The 24,381-nt window shown below is 40.8% G+C and overlaps 1 protein-coding gene across 6 annotated transcripts; it reads left to right on the forward strand.

Moving 5' to 3' along the window:
* Nucleotides 1–1,692: 1,692 nt before the first annotated feature.
* CB2H6orf141 (chromosome B2 C6orf141 homolog) lies at nucleotides 1,693–24,149 on the forward strand. 6 transcript variants are annotated; one of them, XM_042939020.1, is made up of 4 exons: nucleotides 1,693–2,869; nucleotides 3,253–3,313; nucleotides 20,805–20,968; nucleotides 23,357–24,149. In XM_042939020.1, exon 1 carries the CDS (start codon nucleotides 1,948–1,950, stop codon nucleotides 2,563–2,565), a length of 618 nt encoding a protein of 205 aa, XP_042794954.1. In that variant the 5' UTR covers nucleotides 1,693–1,947; the 3' UTR covers nucleotides 2,566–2,869; nucleotides 3,253–3,313; nucleotides 20,805–20,968; nucleotides 23,357–24,149. The 6 variants fall into 6 exon arrangements, with proteins under 6 accessions (XP_042794954.1, XP_042794952.1, XP_042794955.1 ...); XM_042939018.1 differs by lacking the exons at nucleotides 20,805–20,968; nucleotides 23,357–24,149 and adding exons at nucleotides 3,828–3,884; nucleotides 5,210–5,245; XM_042939021.1 differs by lacking the exons at nucleotides 20,805–20,968; nucleotides 23,357–24,149 and adding exons at nucleotides 3,828–3,884; nucleotides 5,204–5,221.
* Nucleotides 24,150–24,381: the final 232 nt, after the last annotated feature.

The following is a 24,381-nucleotide window of genomic DNA, read 5'->3' on the forward strand; positions in this document are numbered from 1 at the left end:
TGCTGAGAGTAGGGTAAGACATTAATCATCAGGAGATTTTCATGTACATTAAAGTTAAGGTATTATATCCTACTTTTGGACATAGGGTTTGAAGAATGAACGCTTCAAGAGGACAAGCAATTTGGCTTGTTCCCCCAGATGTCCCCATCACCTAGAATATTGGCTGACATTTCCCACACACTCAGTAATTAGTGGTTAAGTAAATGAACAGAAAAGAACATGAAGTTGTAGGCTTAAAACAGGAGTAACTGGAAATAGGAAGAAGCATTAAAACATGCTAGAATCCTGGTTCCACTGTTTATTGGTGCTTGACCTTGGACAAAAATTTAACCTTGTTCTTCAAAGTTCTCAAGGAGACTAGAGTAATAGTACTACTTGCTTAGTCTATCATGAAGAATAAATGAATTTAAATATATAGAGTGCTTAGAACAATTCTTGTCTAAAACATTTAACAACTTTGTCATTTAGCAGTAACCAGCCCAAGGTCAGGCATCTTTTCAGCCAGATCTGACCCAGGTTTTCTCACTCCTCCAACACTCATATACATATGAATGACTTCATAAACAGCAGAAGGTCCTCTCTTTCCAAAATATCTCTTTAAGCACACCACTTGGTTCTTCAGATATGGGTAGAAATTTCCACCATCCCAGTCATTTTTACTTAAGTAGACAGGAAAACAGTGAGCACTTTCTAGTAAAACAAGCACCTGTTACTAAGGATGGACTGGCAATCACAAACTGACCTCCCCTTTCTCCATGAGCTAGTTTCCCCCATTAACCCTAGTCAAGGATGAGGGTGTCAGCAGGTGGCCAATGAGAAGATTCCAAAAGTCTACCCAGAAATACATACTTTTTTTTTTCCTTCAGAACTTCAGATATATACTTTTTTTTTAACCGCTGGGGTGAAAGAGAAAGGGAGTGGAGGAGTAAAGGTATAGATTTAAAAAATAATGAGGAGTGCCTGGGTGGCTTGGTTGGCTAAACCTCAGGCTCTTGATTTCAGCTCAGGTCATGATCTCACGGTTTGTGAGTTCGAGCCTGCATCCTGCTCTGCACTGACAGTGCAGAGATTCCCTTTCTCGCTCTCTCTACCCCTCCCCATTTATACTCTCTCTCTCAAAACAAATAAATAAACTTAAAAAAAAAGACACCTTGATCTTTGTTCTACAAAAATAAAAAAATACAAAAATGACGCAAACACCAAATTTTAAATCCTGAAGACGTTCATTTAGTGATGTTTTTGTTTTGTTTTTGTTCCATGCAAAGCACTAACCCCCTTCGCAGGATAAGCATCGATTATAGCCAAAATGAAGATAGAAGCGACCACTGTCCTGCAGATCCTGGCATCCCAAAAGAAGAACAACCCCACCAGAAGCCGCGTTCTCAAAGGCTTCAACTTTTCTAGCCTGATCCCTAGATCCACATTCAATAATGTTGGCAGCATGATGGGGATGGATTTGGAGTGGACACGAAACCGTTTTCACAGCATTTGATTAACTCAGATAATTAAAGCAAAACCAAAACAACCTTCCCTATTCCTTCACCTGGAGGCGTGTCGTTGGGAAGAAGAGGGCGCCTCGTCGCGGGTACTTCAAGGGGGGCGCTGTGCGAGGGTGTCTTTTGCGCCTCTGCCCTGTAGAAAAGCAGAAGGTGGGAACCAGAATACAACTGGGATGTAAGAGGGGTAGAGAAGTACGAAAAAAGCAGCAGGGCTAGGGCCGAGAGTAAGAAGAAGAAAGAGAAGCGCCTGCGGGGAGATCAAGCTAGGCGGCCCCAGGTGGACGCGCCGGGAGGCGCCGAGCTGCAGGAGGCGGGGTCTGCACCCAGCTGGCCGTGGGCGGGGCGGGGCGAGGCGGGCGGCCCCGGGACCACACCCAGCGCCCGCGCGGCCCGCGCTTTCCCCAGCTCAGTGGGAGTTTGCTGCCGGAACCGCTGAAAGGGCCGACGGATGAATGAGCCTCCCACCGGGCTGGGGGGCCCCGGCCCCGGGGCCCCGGGTCCCCGCGGGCCTGAGAGCGGGCCTGAGAATCTCGCGGGCGCTCCCCGCAGCCTGGGGCGCGCCGGGTCCTTTCCGCGAGACGTGGGGCGCGGGGCTCCCCTGGCTCCTGGCTCCCGGAATCCCGCGGCGACTGCGGGGGCGAGCGGAAGCCGGGGCGGCGCTCCCGAGAACCGCCCGGTGGCGGAGAACCTGGACTGTGAGCCCTGGGTCAGAGAGAAAGTGCTCTTTCTTCTGCACCCAGAGAGATGGTTGGGGACTCCAGGGGACCCTGCGCGGGAAGAAGCGGCCGGTGAGGAGGACTTCTTCCAGGCGGCCGGAGACTACCGGGAACCCAACTGCCCTTCCCTCTTTCCGGGAAAAAAGGGAATTTCTGGCAGCCGTGTAGACTCTCCGTTCGGAGCCCCGCCGCAGGACCCCGCAGCCCCGCCCAAGTCCGTGCTCGTGCGGATCGTGGACTATCAGGTAACAGAGGAAGTCCTGTGGACCGCCTGGACGCAGGGCCGCATGACCAGGCGCACGGAGGAGCACTCCATGACCGCGATCACGTTTCGCACCAACAGGGAATGAAGCCGGCTGTGGGGCGCCAGGCCCCCCGAGAACCCCGGGCTCTCTCCCCTTGGGGGGAGGCACCCCGCGTCCACGCTGCGGAGAGGTCACTTCGCGGTCCCCGAGGACTTGATTGCCCGAGGATATGAAACAGGAAAGGAGAGCCTAAGGAATGTTGCGAGCAGGTGGTTGAGCAATAATCCTTAAGAAAAGAAAAATTCTCTCCTGGGAACGCCAGCCTGTAGTTATCCAACGGAAGGACTTTTTGAAAGACTGAGGCAGCGCTTCTGGGAGGCGGATGTTACTCCACACAGAATGAAGAACAGTGAGCAACATAATACCTCCTTTGTGTCTTAAATACTGTGACGGCCTGGGGACCTAAGTCATTTAGAAGAGGGGCAGGAAAGGTATTTTCAGATTGGTAAAATGTGAGCCTTTTGAAATAAGAAAATGCTTTTGTTAAGTCTCATTTTGCAATACATCTCAATTGATCTCTTTGCTGCCTCCGTGATCTCTCTAAGAACTAAAACCAGAAGTGCAGTTTGAGGTCTGCCCCCTAAAGGGGGTGGGAGTAGAAGAGGAGAGCGGCTTCTTTTAAAGCTGAAAAGTAAAGTAAAAAGAAATGGGAAAATTAAAGTACCAAGTAAACAAAATATTTTCTTTTTACTTTCTTCTGATGTGCACATTTTTCTTTTTTATTTCATTAAGTGTTGGGAAAAAAAACAAAACTAGGAAAAGAAGAGGGAGAACAGAAGGCCCAGCTTTGAAGGTGAGATGCCATTTAAATGGGCTTTATACTCCAAAGTATTTAGTCTAGTAAAAATACTTTTTATCTGGTTGTTATTTATTTTAAAGTTTTAAATACGGTAGATAAATCGGATCTCAAGGTAGATAATGTATAGTTTGCTTTACATGATTTGTGTGTCTTACTCATGTCCTTAGCTCCTTATTAATAACATTTGTATGCAAGACTGGATTGAAAATACGTCTCTCTTGATGTGTTGGAAAAGAAAGAAATTTTTTCTGGTGCTATTGAAATAACTCATTTTATTTGTTCCTCTTTTTTTATTAAATACTGTTGTCATGAACTCTTTAGTAGTGTGGCCTGGTTTGGAGATCAGTGAGAAGCAAAGATGTACTGCTGGACTTCAGCTGTGTTGAAGGAGTCTTTGGTTACTTCAAGAATGAACAAAACAAATGGGACTCCTGGCTTTTGAGGAGTAAACTGTTGAACAGGGCCCCCTACCTCATTCCTCCCTCTTTGCCCTTTATTTTCAATTTAGAGCTTGAAATGTCCTCAGATATCATCTGATCCTCTTGCCTCCTGGCAGACAAGATAGGTAAGATACATCCCTGTTTTACAGATGACCTAACCTAGGTATAGAGACCACGTGGCTTGGGTAGGTCACACAGCTAGTAATTGCATACACTTATTAAGTAGGTAAGAATACAATCTCCCTTCTAAAGGTTTGAGAATGGCCTTCAGAGGAACTTACTTGTAGGGAGTCAAAACATGACAGAGCATCCTGGGTTTTCTGACTCATGTTTATGGAAGGTGCTAGAATCACCTTGATGCCCCAGAGTCCTACAAGGTCTTTTGGCTGGAGGATCACCACTGGCAGTTCTTAGGACCATGAGACCCACACTGGAGAGAAGAATTCAGCACCTGACCTCATCTCGGTTCAAAGCTGCTTGGTAGATAGAAAGGGTAATATAAGCCCCATAAAGTGAATTATCCTTTACTCCAACAAACTTGTCTGGCCCCTATGTGAGGTTAAATTTCTTTGGTAGACAGTTTTCAGGACTGAAAATTAATTTAATGAATTTGGTTGTGAGTCATTATGTGACCCAGGTGACTGAACATTGAATTTACAGTCAGCAAGGAAAGCCTCCTCAACATTGACCAAAATGTCATTTTGTTGCCTTCTGTATGGAGGCAAACTCTGAAGTTCAGCTTTTGGGTTCAAAACTGTCCCATTTCTTACTGTGACTTTGGACAAGTGCTTAATCTCTATGTGCCTCTGTGTCCTTATTTGTTAAGTAGGAATAATAAATAGCATCAACCTCATAATAAAGTTTTTTTCCTGGGATTAAGTTAAATGAAGAAACCTTAGAATAATGCTTGGCACAGTAAAAATGCTGAGTTAGCTGTTATTATTAGTGTTGTGATTGTTTAGTTCACTTTCATCCTAACCATTCTTTTATTTAATAAGAAAAACAGCTGAAGGCATACAACACCAGGAATCCTGTGATCCAAACCACTGATTTTTATTGACTTATGCATTCCTGAAAGAAAAAACTTATCTCTGGTTTTTGCTTAAACTTATTTCAGGTACATCCTTAAATTTCTTAGAAATGACCTCCACATCTTGATTCAAAGGCCTAAGGTGCATCATGCTTGACAGTCTTTGAAGAGGTTTCAAGTCTGCTTAGTTCCCCTTTGTAGGAGTTTTGAATGCTTTCTTTAGGTGTCAGGTTAGTTTCCCCTTAGAGTTTTAAATCTGATGCCCTATTGTCCCAGAGAAGCAGAATAGATACCCGTTTTAATCTTACCTCCTTTCTGACAAAAATGTATTTATTCAAGTCAGCTTAACTCTTTTAGTCCAAGTATACTTACGTTAATTTTATCTCAAGTAAAAATTATTTTTATTTTTTTGAGAAACAGAGGCAGAGTGTGAGCAGAGGAGGGGCAGTGAGTGAGGGAGACAGACCGGAAGCAGGCTCCAGGCTCTGAGCTGTCATCACAGATCCCAATGTGGAACTTGAACTTATGAACTGTGAGATCATGACCTGAGCCGAAGTCAGCCACTTAACCAACTGAGCCACCCAAGTGCCCCTAAAATAAAGGTTATTTTTAAAGCACTTGCCAGCCTTCTTGTTGACTGCCTACAATGCGCTTACAGATTTTCTAATTAAACCGAGGTCTCCCTGATACGAAGTAGTAAGTTGAAGCACTGTTGAATTAGCTGCACAGGTTTTCAATATCCAAACAGAACCCTCTTGAGTGAGGAGCCTGAGTCTTTTCCCATTCACAGTGTCCTGGGAGTGAATCCAAAGTGAAATTTGAGCATTCTCAATACTAAGAAATCTCTGCGAATGGCTGGGTGTTGGCTGTTTGGTCTTACCACCACCTTGCTGGAAAATATGATCATCTATAATTGTCTCAGGTGGATGAATCATAGCAAGGACTTCCAGAAGCCCCGTGGCCACTCAAGTGACCATAAGGCAAATATCACATAAGTTCCATCAGGCAAGTGTTGGCCTGTCTTAAAACCTTTGTCCCCATTAGGCAAGTGTTGTCCTCTCTTAAAACCTTTGTCTACATCCTTCGCCAACTTTGACATGCATTACATTTGACTTGCTGTTCTTGTTCTTTATCACCAATACTTTATGTGCCTTTTTGCTTATAAAAAGGAGAAAGAAAGACAAATCTTCCTGTTAAAAGAAGTTATATTCACTGCAGAAAAGTTTGAGGAAATAGTTTGCAAGGAAAAAGAAAACTGGAGTAAAAGGAAACAAAAATTCACCCATGACCCCAAATCTGTTCATATCTGATACATTTCCAGTCTTGTTTTATTTACTTTATTTTTTATGTGTATATCCATACCTACAGAACTATACTTTTCTTGGCATAAGCAATTATAAAATCTGAGTATCGTCAACTACATAAACTAAGATATAGTGATGCTATTCAGGGTGAACCAGAAGCATGGGCATCTCTAAGAATATTTTTTTTTAGACTTGGAGAATCTCGGGCCCCAGTCTAAATGTTTAATCACAATTCTAAATATTTAATCACAATTTGTATTCCCACAAGACCACTGGGTGGCTCACATTAAAGTTTGAGAAGTACTGATATATATGCTGTATGTAGTTCTGTGTCCTACTTTGTCACAAAAACCAAAACGTTTTCATTTTCTCTCTATTCCCCATTAACAATTGTTAACAATGCCATGGAAATAACACTTTGTAGAATTACAGAGGCATTTAGAGATTACAAAAGAGTGAGGTATATATTGATTCGTGAATTGGCAAGGAGATCTCTAAAAATCTGTGGTTTTTTTTTAAAGAGTCATTAGTCTAGAGGTTTTCATAATGAAACATTGATTATTAGAGTTCAGAAATGTGGTTCTTTTATTACCTAAGAATGTGAGACAGTACTTAAAAAACCCCTTAAGGGAGGAAGGGCAGGAAGTCATTAAGGAAAACACAATTTCAACACTTCTACAGGCTGAGTCAGGTCTCCTGTTAATGAATTGCAAGGGGTTGGGGAGGAAGGTGGAGCCTGAATTTGAATCCACGAATCAGTGATTCAGATAAGAAAACAAAGGCCTTGACTCTTGAACACCCTGATTTGTTTAGAACTCTAGTGGGTACTTTGCTCTTTAATTAAGGAGGGCAAATCTTTGTAACTTCTCCAGATGAAGATAAGAGGTGACACAGTACTGTTTACTTTGGAAAGAGTAAGAAGTTATAATCCGTTCTTAGGCACTGTTCTGCCAATAGTGACCAACGAAACGTTAGACTTGCTTGCTTTGAGGCTTGGAATTAACTTTAAATTCAAACTCAGATTTCAAAGTGTTATGATAGAATGAATACTTTTGGGGAGACTGCAGCCTTTGCAAAACTGGACGGGCAGACGTTCTTTATTTAGAGTTCGGTGTAGGAAAGGAATTAGCCCGCCTCACTTGGCACTGGGCAGGGAAGCAAAGGCAGGCAGGGCAGTGGGAATGCTTTACAGTAACCACGATGACCTTAATGTTACCCCCAGCTTGACTAAACCAGACAGCTTGCTTTCTGAGTGTAAGCTTTTGACCTCCCTTTCCTTGGAGGATTTTCTTTTTTTTTTTTTAATTTTTTTTTAACGTTTATTTATTTTTGAGACAGAGAGAGACAGAGCACGAACGGGGGAGGGGTAGAGAGAGAGGGAGACACAGAATCGGAAGCAGGCTCCAGGCTCTGAGCTGTCAGCCCAGAGCCCTACGCGGGGTTCGAACTCACGGACCGCAAGATCGTGACCTGAGCTGAAGTCGGCCGCTTAACCGACTGAGCCACCCAGGTGCCCCTCCTTGGAGCATTTTCTTTACAAAACTTGAAATTGTCAATTCTTTCTTTGCCTCTTTGGCATGTAAATCTCTCAACTTCGTGTCTGTTTTTACATCTGGAGAACATCTTTCTCAAGGATCTGGGAGCCATCTCTTGGAAATGTAATAAAAAAAAAAAGATAGGGCTCCTAACTTCCAGTGTCTGGGAGAAGGTAAGAGCCTACCTTAATAAGTATCAATTAGCAAACAAGAGGGCCTAATTGAATTGACCACCCTCCTCTCAGTGCCCCCCAGTACTTTTCCACTAACCTACCCCAGTGCTTAAAAACTCTGTCACCTTTTATTTCAAAGGAGTTGAGTTTAATTCAGTTCATCTTCTCTCTCCTATTGCAATAAATTCTTAAAGTTATTTATCAGTGTTAAATAAATTCTTCCTTGCCTGTTCCATTCTGTCTGGTATAATTTTTCTTTGACAGTAGTGAAAAAAAGGCTTCATATATGCTCTGATTGGAAACTATTAACATAGAGAAGCTGGAGATGGGCTATCTAAAAAAACTTCTTTGGGACGCCTGGATGGCTCAGTTGGCCACTGACTCTCGATATCTGCTCAGGTTGTGATTCACAGTTGTGAGAAGGAGCTCTGAGTCTGGCCCCCACTCTGAGCCTGGAGCCCCCTTGGAATTTTTTCTCTTCTCTCTCTACTCCTCCCCTGCTTATTCTCTCTCTTTCAAAATAAGTAAACATTAAAAAAATTATTTTTAGAGAGACTTCTTGTATGTTTGGCTTGGGGCTTTCTCTGGTGTATCCTGCGCTAGAAGGGTACCAAAAAAAAAAAAAGGGAAGCTGGCAGTCACTGACCAAGTTCTGATCTTTCTGGGCTGATTGCTGCTGAGGCTGTGGTTCCCAAGCTATTTGCTTTACAAATTGTGGTCATAGTTCTACAACCAGATAAATAATATCAACATCATAAGGTTTGGTTTTTTTTCCCCCAGGAGTAAGTTAAAAATACTTGGAACAACAAAAATGCTTAATATTAGCTATTAGAATAATATTACTATTATCTGTGTTATTATTACTGTTTAGTTCACTTTTTATCCTAACCCAGGCTTCAGTCTTTTATAACACAACAGAACACATACAACACAAGAAATCATATCAAAACCAAACCAGTGGCTTTTACTAAGATGCTTTTCTGTCTTTTTTCACATATTATCATACATGGCCTGGCCATTGTCCACTTTTATATTCAGTCTTTCATTAATTTTAGGACAATCTTGAAGACAGAATTAGACACCAGAAGACCTAGTCACAGAATTCTGGAAGGTCCAGTCACAGAATTCTTTTTTGGAGATAATCACATTATATTTATTTCTTAGAAACATCCAGAGTACAGCATTGCAAGTAGTTTCTTTATGGGGGTGAAATATGCTTTGGCATAGTTCAGCCCTGACTGTTGGGACCCAAAATGCTGTATAATGGATTAGTGCCTCCTTACTGAGGTAAGGGCTGTGTAAAGTCTACCTGGGCATGTGGATTTCCCAGTGGTCACTGAGATTGCTGGGTGCATAAGCCTGATCTTAAGCCTGGTTTGTTAGACAACCTGCCCCAGGCCCAAAACCCTGAGTCTTAAAGCTGATTCTATACCCACTCTATTATCCTTAGGCACACGTCCAACTTCAAAAAAAAAAAAAAAAAAAAAAATCTTACGACTTTGAAGTTGTTTCGAAAGTTTACTAGGTTTTTGGAAAAGTGGATATAATTGAATTCCCAAATTCAGCTTACTTGGGAGAAGGGTGGGGGAGTATAATGGACACCAGATACTTTTTACGAAACCAAGACAGCTCTCAGCAAGGGCTTCGGTACACAGTCAATTTCTGTAAAGATTGGTTCTCTGACAGCTGGTCTCCGTGTCTCAGAGAAGCCATGAGATTACCTGTGGACTTTCCAAGCCAGCCTCAGTATTAATGCAAATCCCTGAGGTTATATGGTTCAGGCTCTGCAGTCCTTCTTTTCTTTCTTTCTTTTTTTTTTTTTTTTTAATTGTAGTATAATTAGCATACAGTATTACACTAGGTTATGCAGTCTTTCCATCCCAACATAACTGAGTGGGAAAATGTGCAAATGTACAAGTGAAATAATTCTATAATCAAAATGTTGGAATGGAAGGGGGCACCTGGATGGCTCAGTTGGTTAAACGTACAAATCTTGATATCAGCTCAGGTCATGATATCACAGTTTGTGAGTTCGAGCCCCACATTGGGCTCTGCTGACAGTGTGGAGCCTGGTGGGATTCTCTCTCTGCCCTCCCCTGCTCCTCTCTCTCGCTCAAAATAAATAAGTGAACTTAAAAACATGTTTGAGTGGAAGAAAGGAGATTCTGTGACCTGTAATTAATGACATGCCAAAGACTTGGCCTGAGGAGCAAAACAAAAGCTGTGTGTCATCTTTAGAGCTGTTAAAACAGGGATAAACCTGAACTAAAAGTCTATCTGCTTTTTATCATCACCAAGTGTTTAGTGATAGAATACCCCTCTCTAAAAAAATTCTATTGTTGATCTAACTTCTAAAAAATTCCTGATTACTGCTTGAATTTGAATAATACAAGTGTAAGCTTGAAATGAACACATTAAAAGTTTTCTTTTTTTTTTGTGAGGAAGATCATTTAAAGAACTCTTCAATGTTGTCCCCCTAATATCTCTCTCTCACACATGCATGTGGAATCAACTACATGTGTTCATTTTGAGAGTAAATTCCTAAGGGTTCTGAATACTTTCAGCTCACTGGGAGTGCACGTTTTGTCTCCAACCCTTATATATTCCTGCATTTCAAGATTCAATATAAACATTAACAGAGCAATTATAGTGATTAAGAAAATGAACTTGAGTTACTTCAGTTCTGACGCTTCATGTGATATTATGTGTAAAATTTAAAATAAGAAAACAGTAAAATGTAATAGTTTTTGTTTGATAACTGCAAATTTAGTTCATACATAAACTTTTACTGGACTCTGATAATGTATTTAACATTAAATTTATTTTTTATTCATTATTTTAAAACTAAAGAATGAGTCAAGAAAATAAAACATTGCATGAGTGGTGTAATTTAGTAGTTGTTTCTTTTGCAGATACTTCAGTTTTATTAAAGGTTACTTGACAATTATTTACACAAATCATTAGACTAACCAAAGGATCAAAGTTCTTTGTTTTACTTTATGACTATTGCTGAACATTCTTTTCTCATGCTGGTTTTTTTTTAACTTTATTTATTTTTTTAAGATGGAATTTATTGTCAAATTGGTTTCCATACAATACCAAGTGCTCATCCCAACAAGGTGCCCTCCTCAATGCCCATCACCCACTTTCCCCTCCCTCCCACCCCTCATCAACCCTCAGTTTATTCTCAGGTTTTTTTTTTTTTAATTTTTTAATGTTTATTTCTGAGACAGAGAAAGACAGAGCATGAGTGGAGAAGGGGCAGAGAGAGAGGGAGACACAGAATCTGAAGCAGGCTCCAGGCTCCTAGCTGTCAGCACAAAGCCCAATGCAGAGCTTGAACCCACAAACTGTGAGATCATGACCTGAGCCGAAGTCGGTCACGCAACCGACTGAGCCACCCAGGCACCCCAGTTTATTCTCAGTTTTTAAGAGTCTCTTATGGTTTGCCTCCTTCCTTCTCTGTAACTTTTTTTTTCCCCTTCCCCTCCCCCATGGTTTTCTGTTAAGTTTCTCAGGATCCACATATGAGTGAAAACATATGGTATCTTTCTCTGTATGACTTATTTCACTTAGCATAACACTCTCCAGTTCCATCCTCGTTGCTACAAAAGGCCAGATTTCATTCTTTCTCATTGCCATGTAGTACTCCATTGTGTATATAAACCACAATTTCTTTATCCATTCATCAGTTGATGGACATTTCGGCTCTTTCCATAATTTGTCTATTGTTGAGAGTGCTGCTATAAACATTGGGGTACAAGTGCCCCTATGCATCAGTACTCCTGTATCCCTTGGGTAAATTCCCTGCAGTGCTATTGCTGGGTCATAGGGTAGATCTATTTTTAATTTTTTGAGGAACTTCCACACTGTTTTCCAGAGCGGCAGAACCATTTTGCATTCCCACCAACAGTGCAAGAGGGTTCCCGTTTCTCCACATCCTCTCCAGCATCTATAGTCTCGTGATTTGTTCATTTTAGCCACTCTGACTGGCATGAGGTGATATCTCAGGGTGATTTTGATTTGTATTTCCCTGATGAGGAGTGACGGTGAGCATCTTTTCATGTGCCTGTTGGCCATCTGGATGTCTTCTTTAGAGAAATGTCTATTCATGTCTTCTGCCCATTTCTTCACTGGATTATTTGTTTTTCAGGTGTGGAGTTTGGTGAGTTCTTTATAGATTTTGGATACTAGCCCTTTGTCTGATATGTCATTTGCAAATATCTTTTCCCATTCCATTGGTTGCCTTTTAGTTTTGTTGATTGTTTCCTTTGCAGTGCAGAGCTTTTTATCTTGATGAGGTCCTAATAGTTCGTTTTTGCTTTTAATTCCCTTGCCTTTGGAGAAGTGTCAAGTAAGAAATTGCTGCGGCTGAGGTCAGAGAGGTTTTCTCCTGCTTTCTCCTCTAGGGTTTTGATGGTTTCCTGTCTCGCATTCAAGTCCTTCATCCAGTTTTTAGTTTATTTTTGTGAATGGTGTAAGAAAGTGGTCTAGTTTCATTCTTCTGCATGTTGCTGTCCAGTTCTCCCAACTTATGCTGGTTTTAAAAATTAACTTCTTTTTGGTGCCAGATTCACTAAGTATGCCACTGCCAACATGTGGTCATAAAGTCACAAACATGGGGGACTAAAGGTTTGGAATTGAAGCTCATATTTCCTGATCTCTAATCAAAATTGTGTCTTTCCCCTCTATGAGTGAAAGCAGTCCACAAATTAATTTTGACTTTGGATGGAGATTTAACATATATTATTGTACACCAGTTAGGTACTAAGTGTAACTCAGAAAATGCTGCTACTTCTTGAATGTGTTCAAACAATAAGTTAAAATTAACAGGTCCTATTTCTTTTGGCATTGGCGGCTTTATTTAGTTCAACAAAGTCGGGGAACCTGAATATTCCCCATCTGACTCTTTCTAAAAGGACTCTGTGTACAGTGCTGCTTGGGGGATGACCAAGAAGGACGTAACATTCCTCTCAGTTTGACTAAGCTTTAGACCAGCTTTTTCCTGACTTTAGTTCCTGCCTTCCATTTTCTTAGGGCATTTACTTTAGAAAACTTTCACATCAATTCTTTCTCTGCCCTCTTTGAGTTGTAATTATTAAAAAAAAAAAAAAAAAAGAGCCTCCTGCCAGATTTACAACCCAAGGATGTCTTTTGCAAGGACCTGGAACCCATCTCTTTGAAATGTAATTATCAAGGAAGACAGCACCCCTGTCTCCAGTCCCCATGGGAGGGTAGAAGTCTGGCTTCAACGGATGCTGTTAGTTAGCAAACACTCATGGCCTAATCCTAGAGAAAAAATGTGCAAGTTAAGAAGTAACTCAGAGTAGGGGACACATGCCATTGATCAGCCTCCACACTAAACATCACCTGTGCTCTTCTACTCGCTCACCAGGACACTTCAAAACTCTTCCCCGCCTTGTTTCAGCAGAGTTGAGTTCAGACTAAGTTCTGGCATCTTTTCTCTATTGCAGTAGCCTTAAAGTCTTGCTTCATGGCATAACTTTATCCAGTGCCAGTTTTGCTCTGACAGGGATCAGGTAAGAGCAGGGGAGAACCATTTATGTTGATGATGGGGACATACATTTGACTCCATAAAAACTGAAGATGGTTTTTGTGTCTTGGGAACTGCCGATGATTTTGTTATTCTGCAGCCGTGTTGCTTGCATGTGCCTTCACTGGGACTTCAGAGCACTGAACACAGGGGACTGGGGTCTGCAAGTTCCAGTTATGTCAGAGCAGAGGAATTCGCTTTCTGAGCTCAGCAAACTGGCAGTACTCGTAAGCAATTATCTGCTATTAATCCTCCCTTTTTGGTTATTCACAGAATGAAGCCAATGTCTTATGCTTAGTGTGCTCCTCACTCAAAAGTTGAATTTTCTTAGGGCCCCTGGGTGGCTCAGTTGGTTAAATGTCTGACTTCGGCTCAGGCCATGATCTCACAGCTCGTGAATTCAAGCCCTGCGTCAGGCTCTGTGCCTGACAGCTCAGAGCCTGGAGCCTGCTTTGGATTCTGTGTCTCCCTCTCTCTCTGCCCGTCCACTGCTCATGCTCTCTCTCTCTCAAAAATAAATAAATATTAAAAAAAATTTTTTTAAGTTTAATTTTCTTCCTTGCAATTTTGAAGGTGTTCTTGGGCATTCTAGAACAAAGCATTATATTGTTTTCCTGAGCAAACCAATTAAAACGATTGATTGGTGATACTTAGATGTGTCCTATCCCCTGGAAGAAAAGGACAGATTTGACTTGAAAGACCTTAGAGCAGGAAGTGAAGTTTCTAGGTGCCAATGTTCTGTCTTAGAGAATGGCAGTAAGGTGGTTTCCACTACATTGATTAGCACAGGAACTCAGAACCCTCTGTGATAATGTGGCTGATGATTTAAATAAAGCTGAAGTGCTTGGCAGAATATCATGGCTGGCAAAATGCAGAAAAGGGAAGCTGGCACATCAAGAACTAGGGCTGCATCTTGTATTGCAGAGCCTAGGCTCAGAGCAGAACATATATCTTGTGAGGCATGAGTTGAGTGGTAAAGCCAATGTCAGGGGTTAGGTCCAGGTCTAGATGGGAGACCTCAGGGGATGGATGGACGGCGAACTTCTGCATGAGGCTGGTGAAGAACAGGAAAAGCTCCATCTTGGCCAGTGACTCACCAACGCACATCTGGAGACCTGTAGAGATGGACATGGTGGAGGATTATAAGATATACGAGCACAAAAATCTGAGCCACAATTTGGACAAAGACAAAAGCTGTCCATGTGTGATTTCTCCTACTTTAGAATGTACCTCTTCTGAGCCTCATGGACTCTTCCTAAGCCCCGGAAATACAAAATTAACTACACATGCTACCTACCTTATGAGCTCCCAAGAGGGAGATGGGCAGCTAAATAAACATTAACATTTCAATGTGAAAAATGCTACAGCAGGTAAAGCCAAGTGTGTCATGAGAACAGATAATAAAGGTACCCAATGTGATTTGAAGGGCCAGGGAGGACTCCTCCTTTGTGTGAGAGCTTTGTATCTCTCACAAAGCTGCATAGACAGCTCCTATGCAAAGGGTGAGAAGAAGTCAGCCAGAAAAAGATGGGGTGAGATGTGGAAGGGGTCGTGATATATTTCAGGGCTGAAAAAACTTTGACTCTGACCAGAACATAGAGCATGAGTTAGGGAATATAAGGCCTGAGGCCAAAGGATAAGTAGACAGTAGGTCATGCTGAAGCATTTTAAGAACAGAGACTTGGTTGCTTTTGGAACATGACTTATTTGAGAAAATGTCAAGGTATCTGAAAAGTGGGGTCAGTTAAAATTGAGGAAGGAAGTCTTCTCGGTAAGTTTTTTATTAAAGAAAAAAAAACAGGAGGCTTAATGTTTATATACATTTCTTAAGATATATTGTGTTGAGGATGGCACCTTTTTTTTCTGGCTCAAATTTAATGAGTTTGTGGTTATATTATAAAACAAAGATGACATATTTGACTGAGATGTAGCATTATTACAAGTTTTTGCTTCTAGTCCTTCAGAAGGCCCAACCAAGTCTTTTCGTCCCTGCCTCCAGAGTCTATAAATCCTAAGCCTGATACTTTGCATTCCTGCCAGTAAAATGTTGTAGACAGTCCAGCTAGATTTCTCTTTTTTAAAAAAATATTTATTTATTTTTGAGAGAGACAGAGAGACAGAGTATAAGCAGGGGAAGGGACAGAGAGAGAGGGAGACACAGAATCTGAAGCAGGCTCCAGGCTCTGAGCTGTCAGCACAGAGCCCGGCGTGGGGCTCGAACTCATGAACCGTGAGATCATGACCTGAGCTGGTCGGACGCTTAACCTACTGAGCCACGCACGTGCCAGCTAGATTTCTTTTGTTGTTGTTTATTTATTTAATTTGTAAAATAACTCACAAGTATACTGAGTCACAAAAGTCTTCGAAGTTCAGAGAAATATTTAAATGTAGATAATTTACAACACAGGGTAAAGTAGTACTTTGGTTTATATAGGACTTCCAGGAACCAGATTAACTCCACAAATGGGGTGGTGGGGGGTATTTTTTCACTGTGCCTAGTAGCAAGGCAAGATTTTTAGGGGTGAAAGGCCACTACTTCTGTCTAAAAATGTTTATTGAATGAAAGCTAACAGTTCAATCCACCAATGCATGTGCAATGTCAACAAGATACAGGTATTTAATTAAACTTGGCTGTGAGACTATTGTTCCCAAGGGGCTTCCTGCCCAGTAAGTGAGCCTAACAAGGAAACAGGTAAATCTAACAGTGTCACAAGCTATAATAGGGTGTTGAGGGAGCCCATGGAAGGAACACCTAATCTGCCTTTTGGGATCAGATTTTCCCACCTGCCCAGAATGAAAAGTATGATTGAGTGGTGTCATCTAAATGGGTATGTAATGCAACTTAGGGTGTGAATTATCTACCCTATATTTAGGCTTATTCAGTTTCAAGGTTAAGAGTCTAGCTGCCCAACAAGACAAAGTATGTATCATTTTCGTTTGTTTTTAAGGATAAATCGGTGAAAACATAGCAAATGATCTTGTTTATCTTAAAAAGAAATGCTGTATGCAAAATTAGTTAAGAGTGATGGTGATCAAAGATCAAATGAGGCCTCCAGAGAGCAACATCTCTATCTCAATAAAGTAAGGAAGAAGTGATAAGAAAAGAACTGGGGAAGAGTGACTTCACCACAACTTAAAGGAACATGAGGACTTAGCACTCAAAACTGGTTTTATGATATGTTTTCTTATGGTGATAGTTTTGTGATTATTATACTCTACGGATACTTCCATTTGTTTGCCTAGGATAAAAAAAGAGTATCAATACTCCTAGATGTCCTAAAGCAGGAAAACACACACACACACACACACACACACACACACACACACACACACACAGTATATCTGGAGATGTTTAGAATTCCTGAGGCAAAATTGTTTGAAGATGGGCCTCTCTGCCAAATTCTGAACTACTACTGCTTGTCTCATAGTCCAAAGAAGCTTCCAGGTCCAGGTGTGTGAGAAACCACAGAGGACCTGGAGACAGTGTTGGTCAGCGTAAAAGTAATTGTTGTTTATGGAGAAAAGGGGGTTTTAAGGGGAGTAAAACTTCTGTTTAAACTTGAACATCAGTTTCTTCTCTATAAACATAAACATCAGTAAATCCAAGGTCTGATAAAGGAGACTAGGAAAGAAACCTTTATGTGTGAGAAACTAACTGCTCCATCTCTCCACTTACAAAATGAGGGTTCAGAATTAGAAGTATGTAGCTGAAGAACCCTCCAGAGATTATCGTTTGTTTCCACGGCTTTTGTTTCCCCCCAAAATATAATGCAGGGAAGCGTTAAGAAAAATTGAGCTCACAACACTGTGAATTACACGTAGATTATTTTTCATTTCTGTTCACTCTGTTTCCAAATGTGATATTATGTTTTTATTTAAATCAGGAGTCATTACTACATTTTCTTGTATATCATCCTGTGTGTGTGTGTGTGTGTGTGTGTGTGTGTGTGTGTGTGTGTGTGTAAAAAATTGGAGCATGCATTGTACTCTGTCTCTCTCTGTATCCCTGAGTCATCAGTAGTTAAGGAAAGTCTATCTTTTGGGTGACTGCTGTTTACCTATCACTGAATGGGTATCTGGAGTGAATGCTAAGCTGTTGTTTAAGTAGAAAGGCACACGGTGACAAACTGCTTATGGTTTATAGTTTTTCTAAGATTCTTTTCCAGGAATGAAGAATTCATTTCAGGTTCTTAGGGATCCAGACAATTATAAAGTCATTTAGTTCCTTGGATTCCAACATATACTCTTGTGGAAAGCTCTTCTCTCTTCCCTTTCCTAAGCCCCCTCCCTCCCTCTCCTAGTCAAGAAATCCTAAGAGAAACATAGGTATTTACACATATTGAAGCAAAGCTTTTCTGGTTGGAGTGAAGTGAGTTGCACATTGTCACCCTTGCTACACTTTCTCATGAGATTCCCAAGGCTCTACACTAGCCTCAGCCGCATGGAATCTTCAAGGATTCCTTAAGAAAATACCATTCCAATGCCTAATGTCTTAACAGCCAATTTAAAGCCTGGGGAGGAAAGTCTTTTTCCACTTTCCCATTTTTCTTATGTTTAGTGCCACATGGAAAAAAAAATACAAAACCTAAGCACAATCCTCAGACAAGGCAGAATCTCTCCAGATTTTTTTAAACCACCTGTTTCAAAGTAGGAGACCTTACCCACTGAGAAGTGCATGAAAGCTTCTTTCTTGATAAACTTTCCAGTAGAACTGATGAAATGTTCAGGATTAAATGTGTTGGGGGGCGCCTGGGTGGCTCAGTCGGTTAAGCGTCCAACTTCGGCCCAGGTCATGATCTCGCGGTCCGTGAGTTCGAGCCCCGCGTCGGGCTCTGTGCTGACAGCTCAGAGCCTGGAGCCTGTTTCAGATTCTGTGTCTCCCTCTCTCTGACCCTCCCCCATTCATGCTTTGTCTCTCTGTCTCAAAAATAAATAAACGTTAAAAAAAATTTTTTTAATGTGTTGGGTTTTTCCCACTGTGTTTGATCACAAAGTACCGAGGTCAGCAAAGTGATGACCTCAGTGCCCTAGAAAGAGAAGGGTTGGGGCGCCTGGGTGGCTCGGTTGGTTAAGCGTCCGACTTCGGCTCAGGTCATGATCTCGCGGTCCGTGAGTTTGAGCCCTGCGTCGGGCTCTGTGCTGACAGCTCAGAGCCTGGAGCCTGTTTCAGATTCTGTGTCTCCCTCTCTCTCTGCCCCTCCCCTGTTCCTGCTCTGTCTCTCTCTGTCTCAAAAATAAATAAACGTTAAAAAAAAGAAAGAGAAGGGTTATTAATGACAGAGATTAAATACCTTCCTAAAATGGTGGCTCTTTAAAGATGCGTGAAGGTCTCGGCTGGCAATTTTTCAGAAACAGTGTGTTCTAGAAGGATAGGAGAGGAGGGAAAGTGGAGGGGCAGTGGGCGGAGTTTAAGATGGAGCGTGGAACATTCATTTACTCAACCAAGTTTTTGTTCTGTACCTACTACAAGACACGAGTCTTGCACTCAGAACTGGAAATAAATTCTTACGTAGTCCTGTGTTTGCTATGTGATAACGGCATGTTATTTAACTTTTGATATGTCCCAGTTTCTAAATTTATAGGAAGGGAGTTAAACAGTCCTCATGTGGTGACTGTGAGCCTTAAAACTGGGTGCAGTTCCTGGCAGGTTTGAGGCTCAGTGAAGTTTTGCTCTATTACCCCCAGGGACTGTGATAGTGAACAAACTTAACAGGCCCCTCAAAACAAACTCTTAAAAGTCAGCTACCCCCCTTCCACATCTTGCCACAGGCTATGAAACAACATAGGGCCATCAAAGAAAGGAAGTTTAATTGTGATACAGGAAAGAGTATTCTGAAAAATAAAAATAAAACGAGAATAAGAGGAAAAGCCTGTCCCTAAATTAAGGACAATGTTTACTGCTTCACCTTAATCATAGCCTCCTCTTTAAGAAAGTTTTGGAATACTATCATTGTGGTTAGCTGTTTTATCACATGAATCTGTATAGTTTTTGAGTCACAAAAAGCAAACAACTGCTTTAAAGTGTTTTATTTGGGGACGCCTGGGTGGCTCAGTCGGTTAAGCATCCTACTTCGGCTCAGGTCATAATCTCACAGTTTGTGAGTTCCAGCCCCACATTGGGCTCTCTGCTGTCAGCTCAGAGCCCTCTTTGGATTCTCTCTCTCTCTCTCTCTCTCTCTCTCTCTCCCCCTCCCTCCCTCTCTCCCGCTCCACCTCTCCTGATCATGCTCTCCCTCTCTCTCAAAAATAAATAAACATTAAAAAACTTTTTAAAAATAAAGTGTTTTGTTTTAAAACATTCCTTGCTTTGTTTGTTTGTTTGTTTTTTATTTATAATTACATATACCTGGGCATTGTGGATTTTTTTTCCTCCTCGTAACAAGTATGCTAAATTATTTCCACTGGGGCTCAGTGAAACCAAGGGACTAACAGCCAGTAGTATGGGTAGGAGTGTTAGACACCCTGAAATCCTGCCATTATTATAGCTTCCTTGGTCGTCTCTTTTTCTTCTTTTTGACATTGGTTATATTTGTTTTCTCATGTCAGCCATTGTGGCCCCTGTGGATTCATGCAGGGATGGGCCCAGAAGCAGCAAGCAGATTTAGTTTTAAGGAAAAGAATTAGTGCCATGGGCATACCATGACCTTATGCCAATCCCTGCCTTCAGTGTACTTTTAGCAAAGATCTGTGCGTACTTCTTCAGGTTGCCAGTGGAAAGCACAAGAATGCATCTGGAAGTAGTAAGATTGACAAGCATAGGGTCTGGGGGGTGTTTCTGTGTGAGGGGGGAAGTGAGGCTGGAGGGGCCCTGTGAGGTGAAAACAGTGCTCTAAGTGGAGGCACGCCTTTCCTGGGATCTGGCCCTTTTACCCACCCACCTCGCTTAAGCCTTCTGATCCCCAATTTCTTCAGTTACCACATAAAAATAACTATACCTTATAAAGTTGCACAGAGTAATTACCACCTATTTTGTGTACTTACACACTGACACACTCAGTTACCTTTTGTTGGACGGGAGGGAGGGAGGGAGAGAGAGAGGAAAAAGGGAAAGGAGGGTGGGAAGGAAGAAAGGTAGGCCAAGATTGTCTTTAACAGTTCATTTCAGTGCTTCTGTGATTTTGAGCAGCTGACATCCTTTCCCTCTCCCCTCATTTCCCCTTCTTAAACCCTTACCTTGGGACTGTAGTAATTTTTAAATAGAACATTTGTGGTGGTTGCATGAGGTAAGCTTGTGGGCAGGGTATTAGCAAATCTCTGCACTTCTGAACGATCACCTCTGTGTATGGCACTTGAGTTCGATGTGCAGTTCGAGGCCGGGCTGACCCCACAAGCTTGGTGATCTCATCACAGACCTTTTCTGGATAAAACGCAGAGTGATTTGAGTCTGGCGTGGGAGGGGATATTGGAACCATCTTCTCACATTTCTTTCCTTGTGAAAATCAAACCCAGGTGCTCTCCGAGTTCTGCCTGACTCATCTTTTCTCTGCACTGCTTCCACTCGAGGGCTCTATTCCCAAGGTTCCTCTGGGGACCGGCCTGGAGTGACACCTGCAGACCATCTCAGGAAGCTTAGGAAGTGAAATCTAATTTCTTATGTCAAAAAGAAACTAAAGGTATACACTGTCCTCAAGGACATAAATTAAAGGTATCCAGTGTGGCCATAGAATTCTGCCTTTTCCAGTCCAAGAGATTTCTGAGTCCTTCCTTCAGGCAATGCTCTGAATCTTAGGAGACTTACTCTGGACCTCAGTATATCGCATCATGAGCAGAAGCTCCCAGTGCAGTGTGGAGGCCGTGGTCTCTGTACTAGCCACAAACGGATTACTAACAAGTGCCGCCAAATTTTCATCACTGAAATGGGCAATAGATGTGTCTTTTCTCCTGAAAGGAGAAGAGGAATCATTAGTGATGAAATAATTTTATACTGGACAATCATAGTGAATAACCTAACATGAACTTAAAAAAGCAATGCATTGCATTCTTTCCTCGATACAGTAGAATTTTTTCATTATGAGGGTGCTGTGCAGAGTGTTTGAATAAAGCCTGTCCCCGATGTCCCCAATTTAATAATGATAAATAGTTCTAACAATGGGAGAGGCTGTTTGCCACTTGGAAATTAGTTTTTACCCGAGTGATTAGAATATGCTCAACTCTTTCTTTTTTTAAAAAACTGCATTAAATACTCTTTCTTGTGTTAATCAACTGAAACATTTTCAATATTGTGTGAAATATTGCAATATTTCAATTGCAATAAAAGGAATACTATACTAATTCTAAAAGCTAACATTTTGGATCTTGTATATGTCCTTTTTTTTTTTTTTCAGAGAGTGATGTGAAAAGCAGTGGAAAATATTTGAGAATGCAGAATGTACTAAATAGCATGTCTTGGAGTGTACAAATCTACCATGATTAACTTAATTGAATCCAGCTATCCTTCTTCTTTGAAAGAAATATTTTTCCTCCAGATGCTATTAATTAAACCAAATAATACACAATAGGCCTAGGTAACCCCTGAGCAAAACACCATGATCTCCTGCTGTCTGACCAGAAAGGCATCAGTGAAACTTCTTGGGTCATTTTTGTCAAATTTATGCTGACAATCTAGGAAATAACACTTTTATAATCATTATAAAAGCAAATAATTCATCTTGGTTCCTGAGTACTGTCTTATGACTTTTCAGGAGGAACCCCAAAACTGGAAACACACTGAAAAGCTGAAAGAACAAAAAACAACAAAGATAAATATACATATATAATACTTGCAATAATGGGAAGGCCCCATCATTTCTGAAAGCATTATAGAAATAGCATCTCATTTAGACTTCAAGTTTATCTCAACTAACTGGCAGACTGAATTGGACAACGCAAATTCCTCATTGGAATTAAGTAACTTATGATGAATATTGGTATGGTTTATAGTAAGTTCTGTGTACCCAGAGTATTTTGTATATTATGCTGGTGGTAGTACATCTACTTAGAGGTTAGATGAGACATGAAAACAACATGGGCTTTATGGACAGAGCTATAAATCCAAAGGTTTTCTTGCAAACTCCTAGGTGATTCCAGGTCAAGCTATTTTAGTTCTGCATAGCACACTCACTTTACCACTGTTTCTTTGCAGGATCAGAATAATTATTTTTGTAATTTATAATAGGCTTACTGTCCCATAGAGCAGTACCATGTAATTCTAATATTCCGTAATCCTTAAAAACTTCAGGGAGGACTTCACTGTTTGCTAAATTTGGTGGGTTTGTCAGTATATTCATGTGCTTGAGAGAAGCTCTATCATATATTTCATCAAATTCTCTATAGGGCCCCTAACCACCCAAATGACCTAATAAATACCGAAGATAAAAGGCATCCCTAAAATACATATAGTTGCCTGATCCAGTGTTCCCCTGAATCAGTACTTAGAGTAAATACGTACTTATAGTAACAGAACCTAAATTATTACAAAGTGAAATAATATTAACAGTTGTCAGTTGTGCTATTGGAAATGGGAACTATTTGACAAGACTCTTTTCCTTACATTCTAGAAGACAGCAACTTCATCGCTCACAAGTATAACAAATTGGATTGTAGCATTATTGTGAACTTACATGGCTCAGAGTAAATATTAAAGTTTTAGTTAGAACTTTGTTTAGTATTTGACAGTTCCCCTTTGTTTAAATTCACTCTTGTAAGTGAATTCTACTGAGTGTTCCTTATTCATTCATGGCTTATCCCATAGTCCGTGTATAAGTAGTGGTATAGGTAAAACATGAATGGCCAAAATTGTAAAAATGTATTGAAGTCATATACTGAACTATTTATGGTGTGATTCACAATCTGTGCATTATAAGTAAGGTATTTGACACAGTAATGTGTGATTGGAGAATTATCAAATGTGTTAACCAAGCAGGCTTGTGACATCTCTGTACTCAGAATGTTCTATAAAGTGTACATTTTTGAAATGGCAATTCTCTAACAAATACTGTTTCATGGTCTCTTGAACAATCTAGTGTACCTAAGAAGACGTGAAGTTGAAGAGGGAAGATACGATTACTGCAATCCTAGGACCTCCAAAGAGCTTCACATTTTCATCAATCAAGGTTAAGTCTCAGGAATTGAGTGCCTTGTTAATCAAACCATTTTCCAAGCAACACTGGCACAATGCCATTAACAACAGAAGCATTCATTACTGTTTTGCCTACAAGGGAATTCATTAATCAGAGTAGGAAAACACATACACAGTATTAAACCAGTTCTGGGCTGATTGTGACAAACTGTCAAGAAAAGATTTTATAGAGGAACAAAATTATTGGTGACCATGCCTTCTAAGAAGAAGTGACACTTGAATGGACCTTTAAAAATTTCCAGAATTTGATTAAAATATTGACACAAGCCAGAGACAAAAAGTGTCCCAAATTTCTAGAAGGAATAAAAGAAGGTAGATCCTGGAAGCTGAAGATCAGGGATCTTGAATGAACTGTTGTTACTCAATGCTGATTTTAAGAGATGTTAGTGGGAATTCCAAGAAAAAAATGTTCCAAGGACTAGTAAGTGTGAAAACTGAATTAAATAAAATTAAACAGGTTTTTGGTGTTTTTCTCAGAGGCTTTAATATCCTAATAGGCACACCATGAACCAAAAGAGAGGCCTGTAATATGAGCATTTCTCAAATTCACTTCACTGACACTGCTTTTTTGCATAGAACATCTACTAATGTCTCAAAGAACAAGATTTTGGAGAACAATAGTGTGAGAAATGCCTTTTCAAAAAGTTGTTGAAACATTAAAATAGCTTAGTAGTATTTGCTAGATGCCAATATTAGTCTACTAAAAATAATTAAAGTAAAGATGAAACCATTCCCATTTTTAGAGTTATTAAAGTACCATTAAAAAGTTAATCTAATGATTTAAAGGGTTATTTAAAAAAAATTTTAATGTTTATTTATTTTTGAGAGAAAGAGAGACAGAAAGTGAGTGGGGGACGGGAAGAGAGAGAGGGAAACACATAATCTGAAGCAGGCTCCAGTCTCTGAGCT

This window comes from Panthera leo, chromosome B2, assembly GCF_018350215.1.
Source record: "Panthera leo isolate Ple1 chromosome B2, P.leo_Ple1_pat1.1, whole genome shotgun sequence".
In the NCBI taxonomy this organism is placed as follows: domain Eukaryota; kingdom Metazoa; phylum Chordata; class Mammalia; order Carnivora; family Felidae; genus Panthera; species Panthera leo.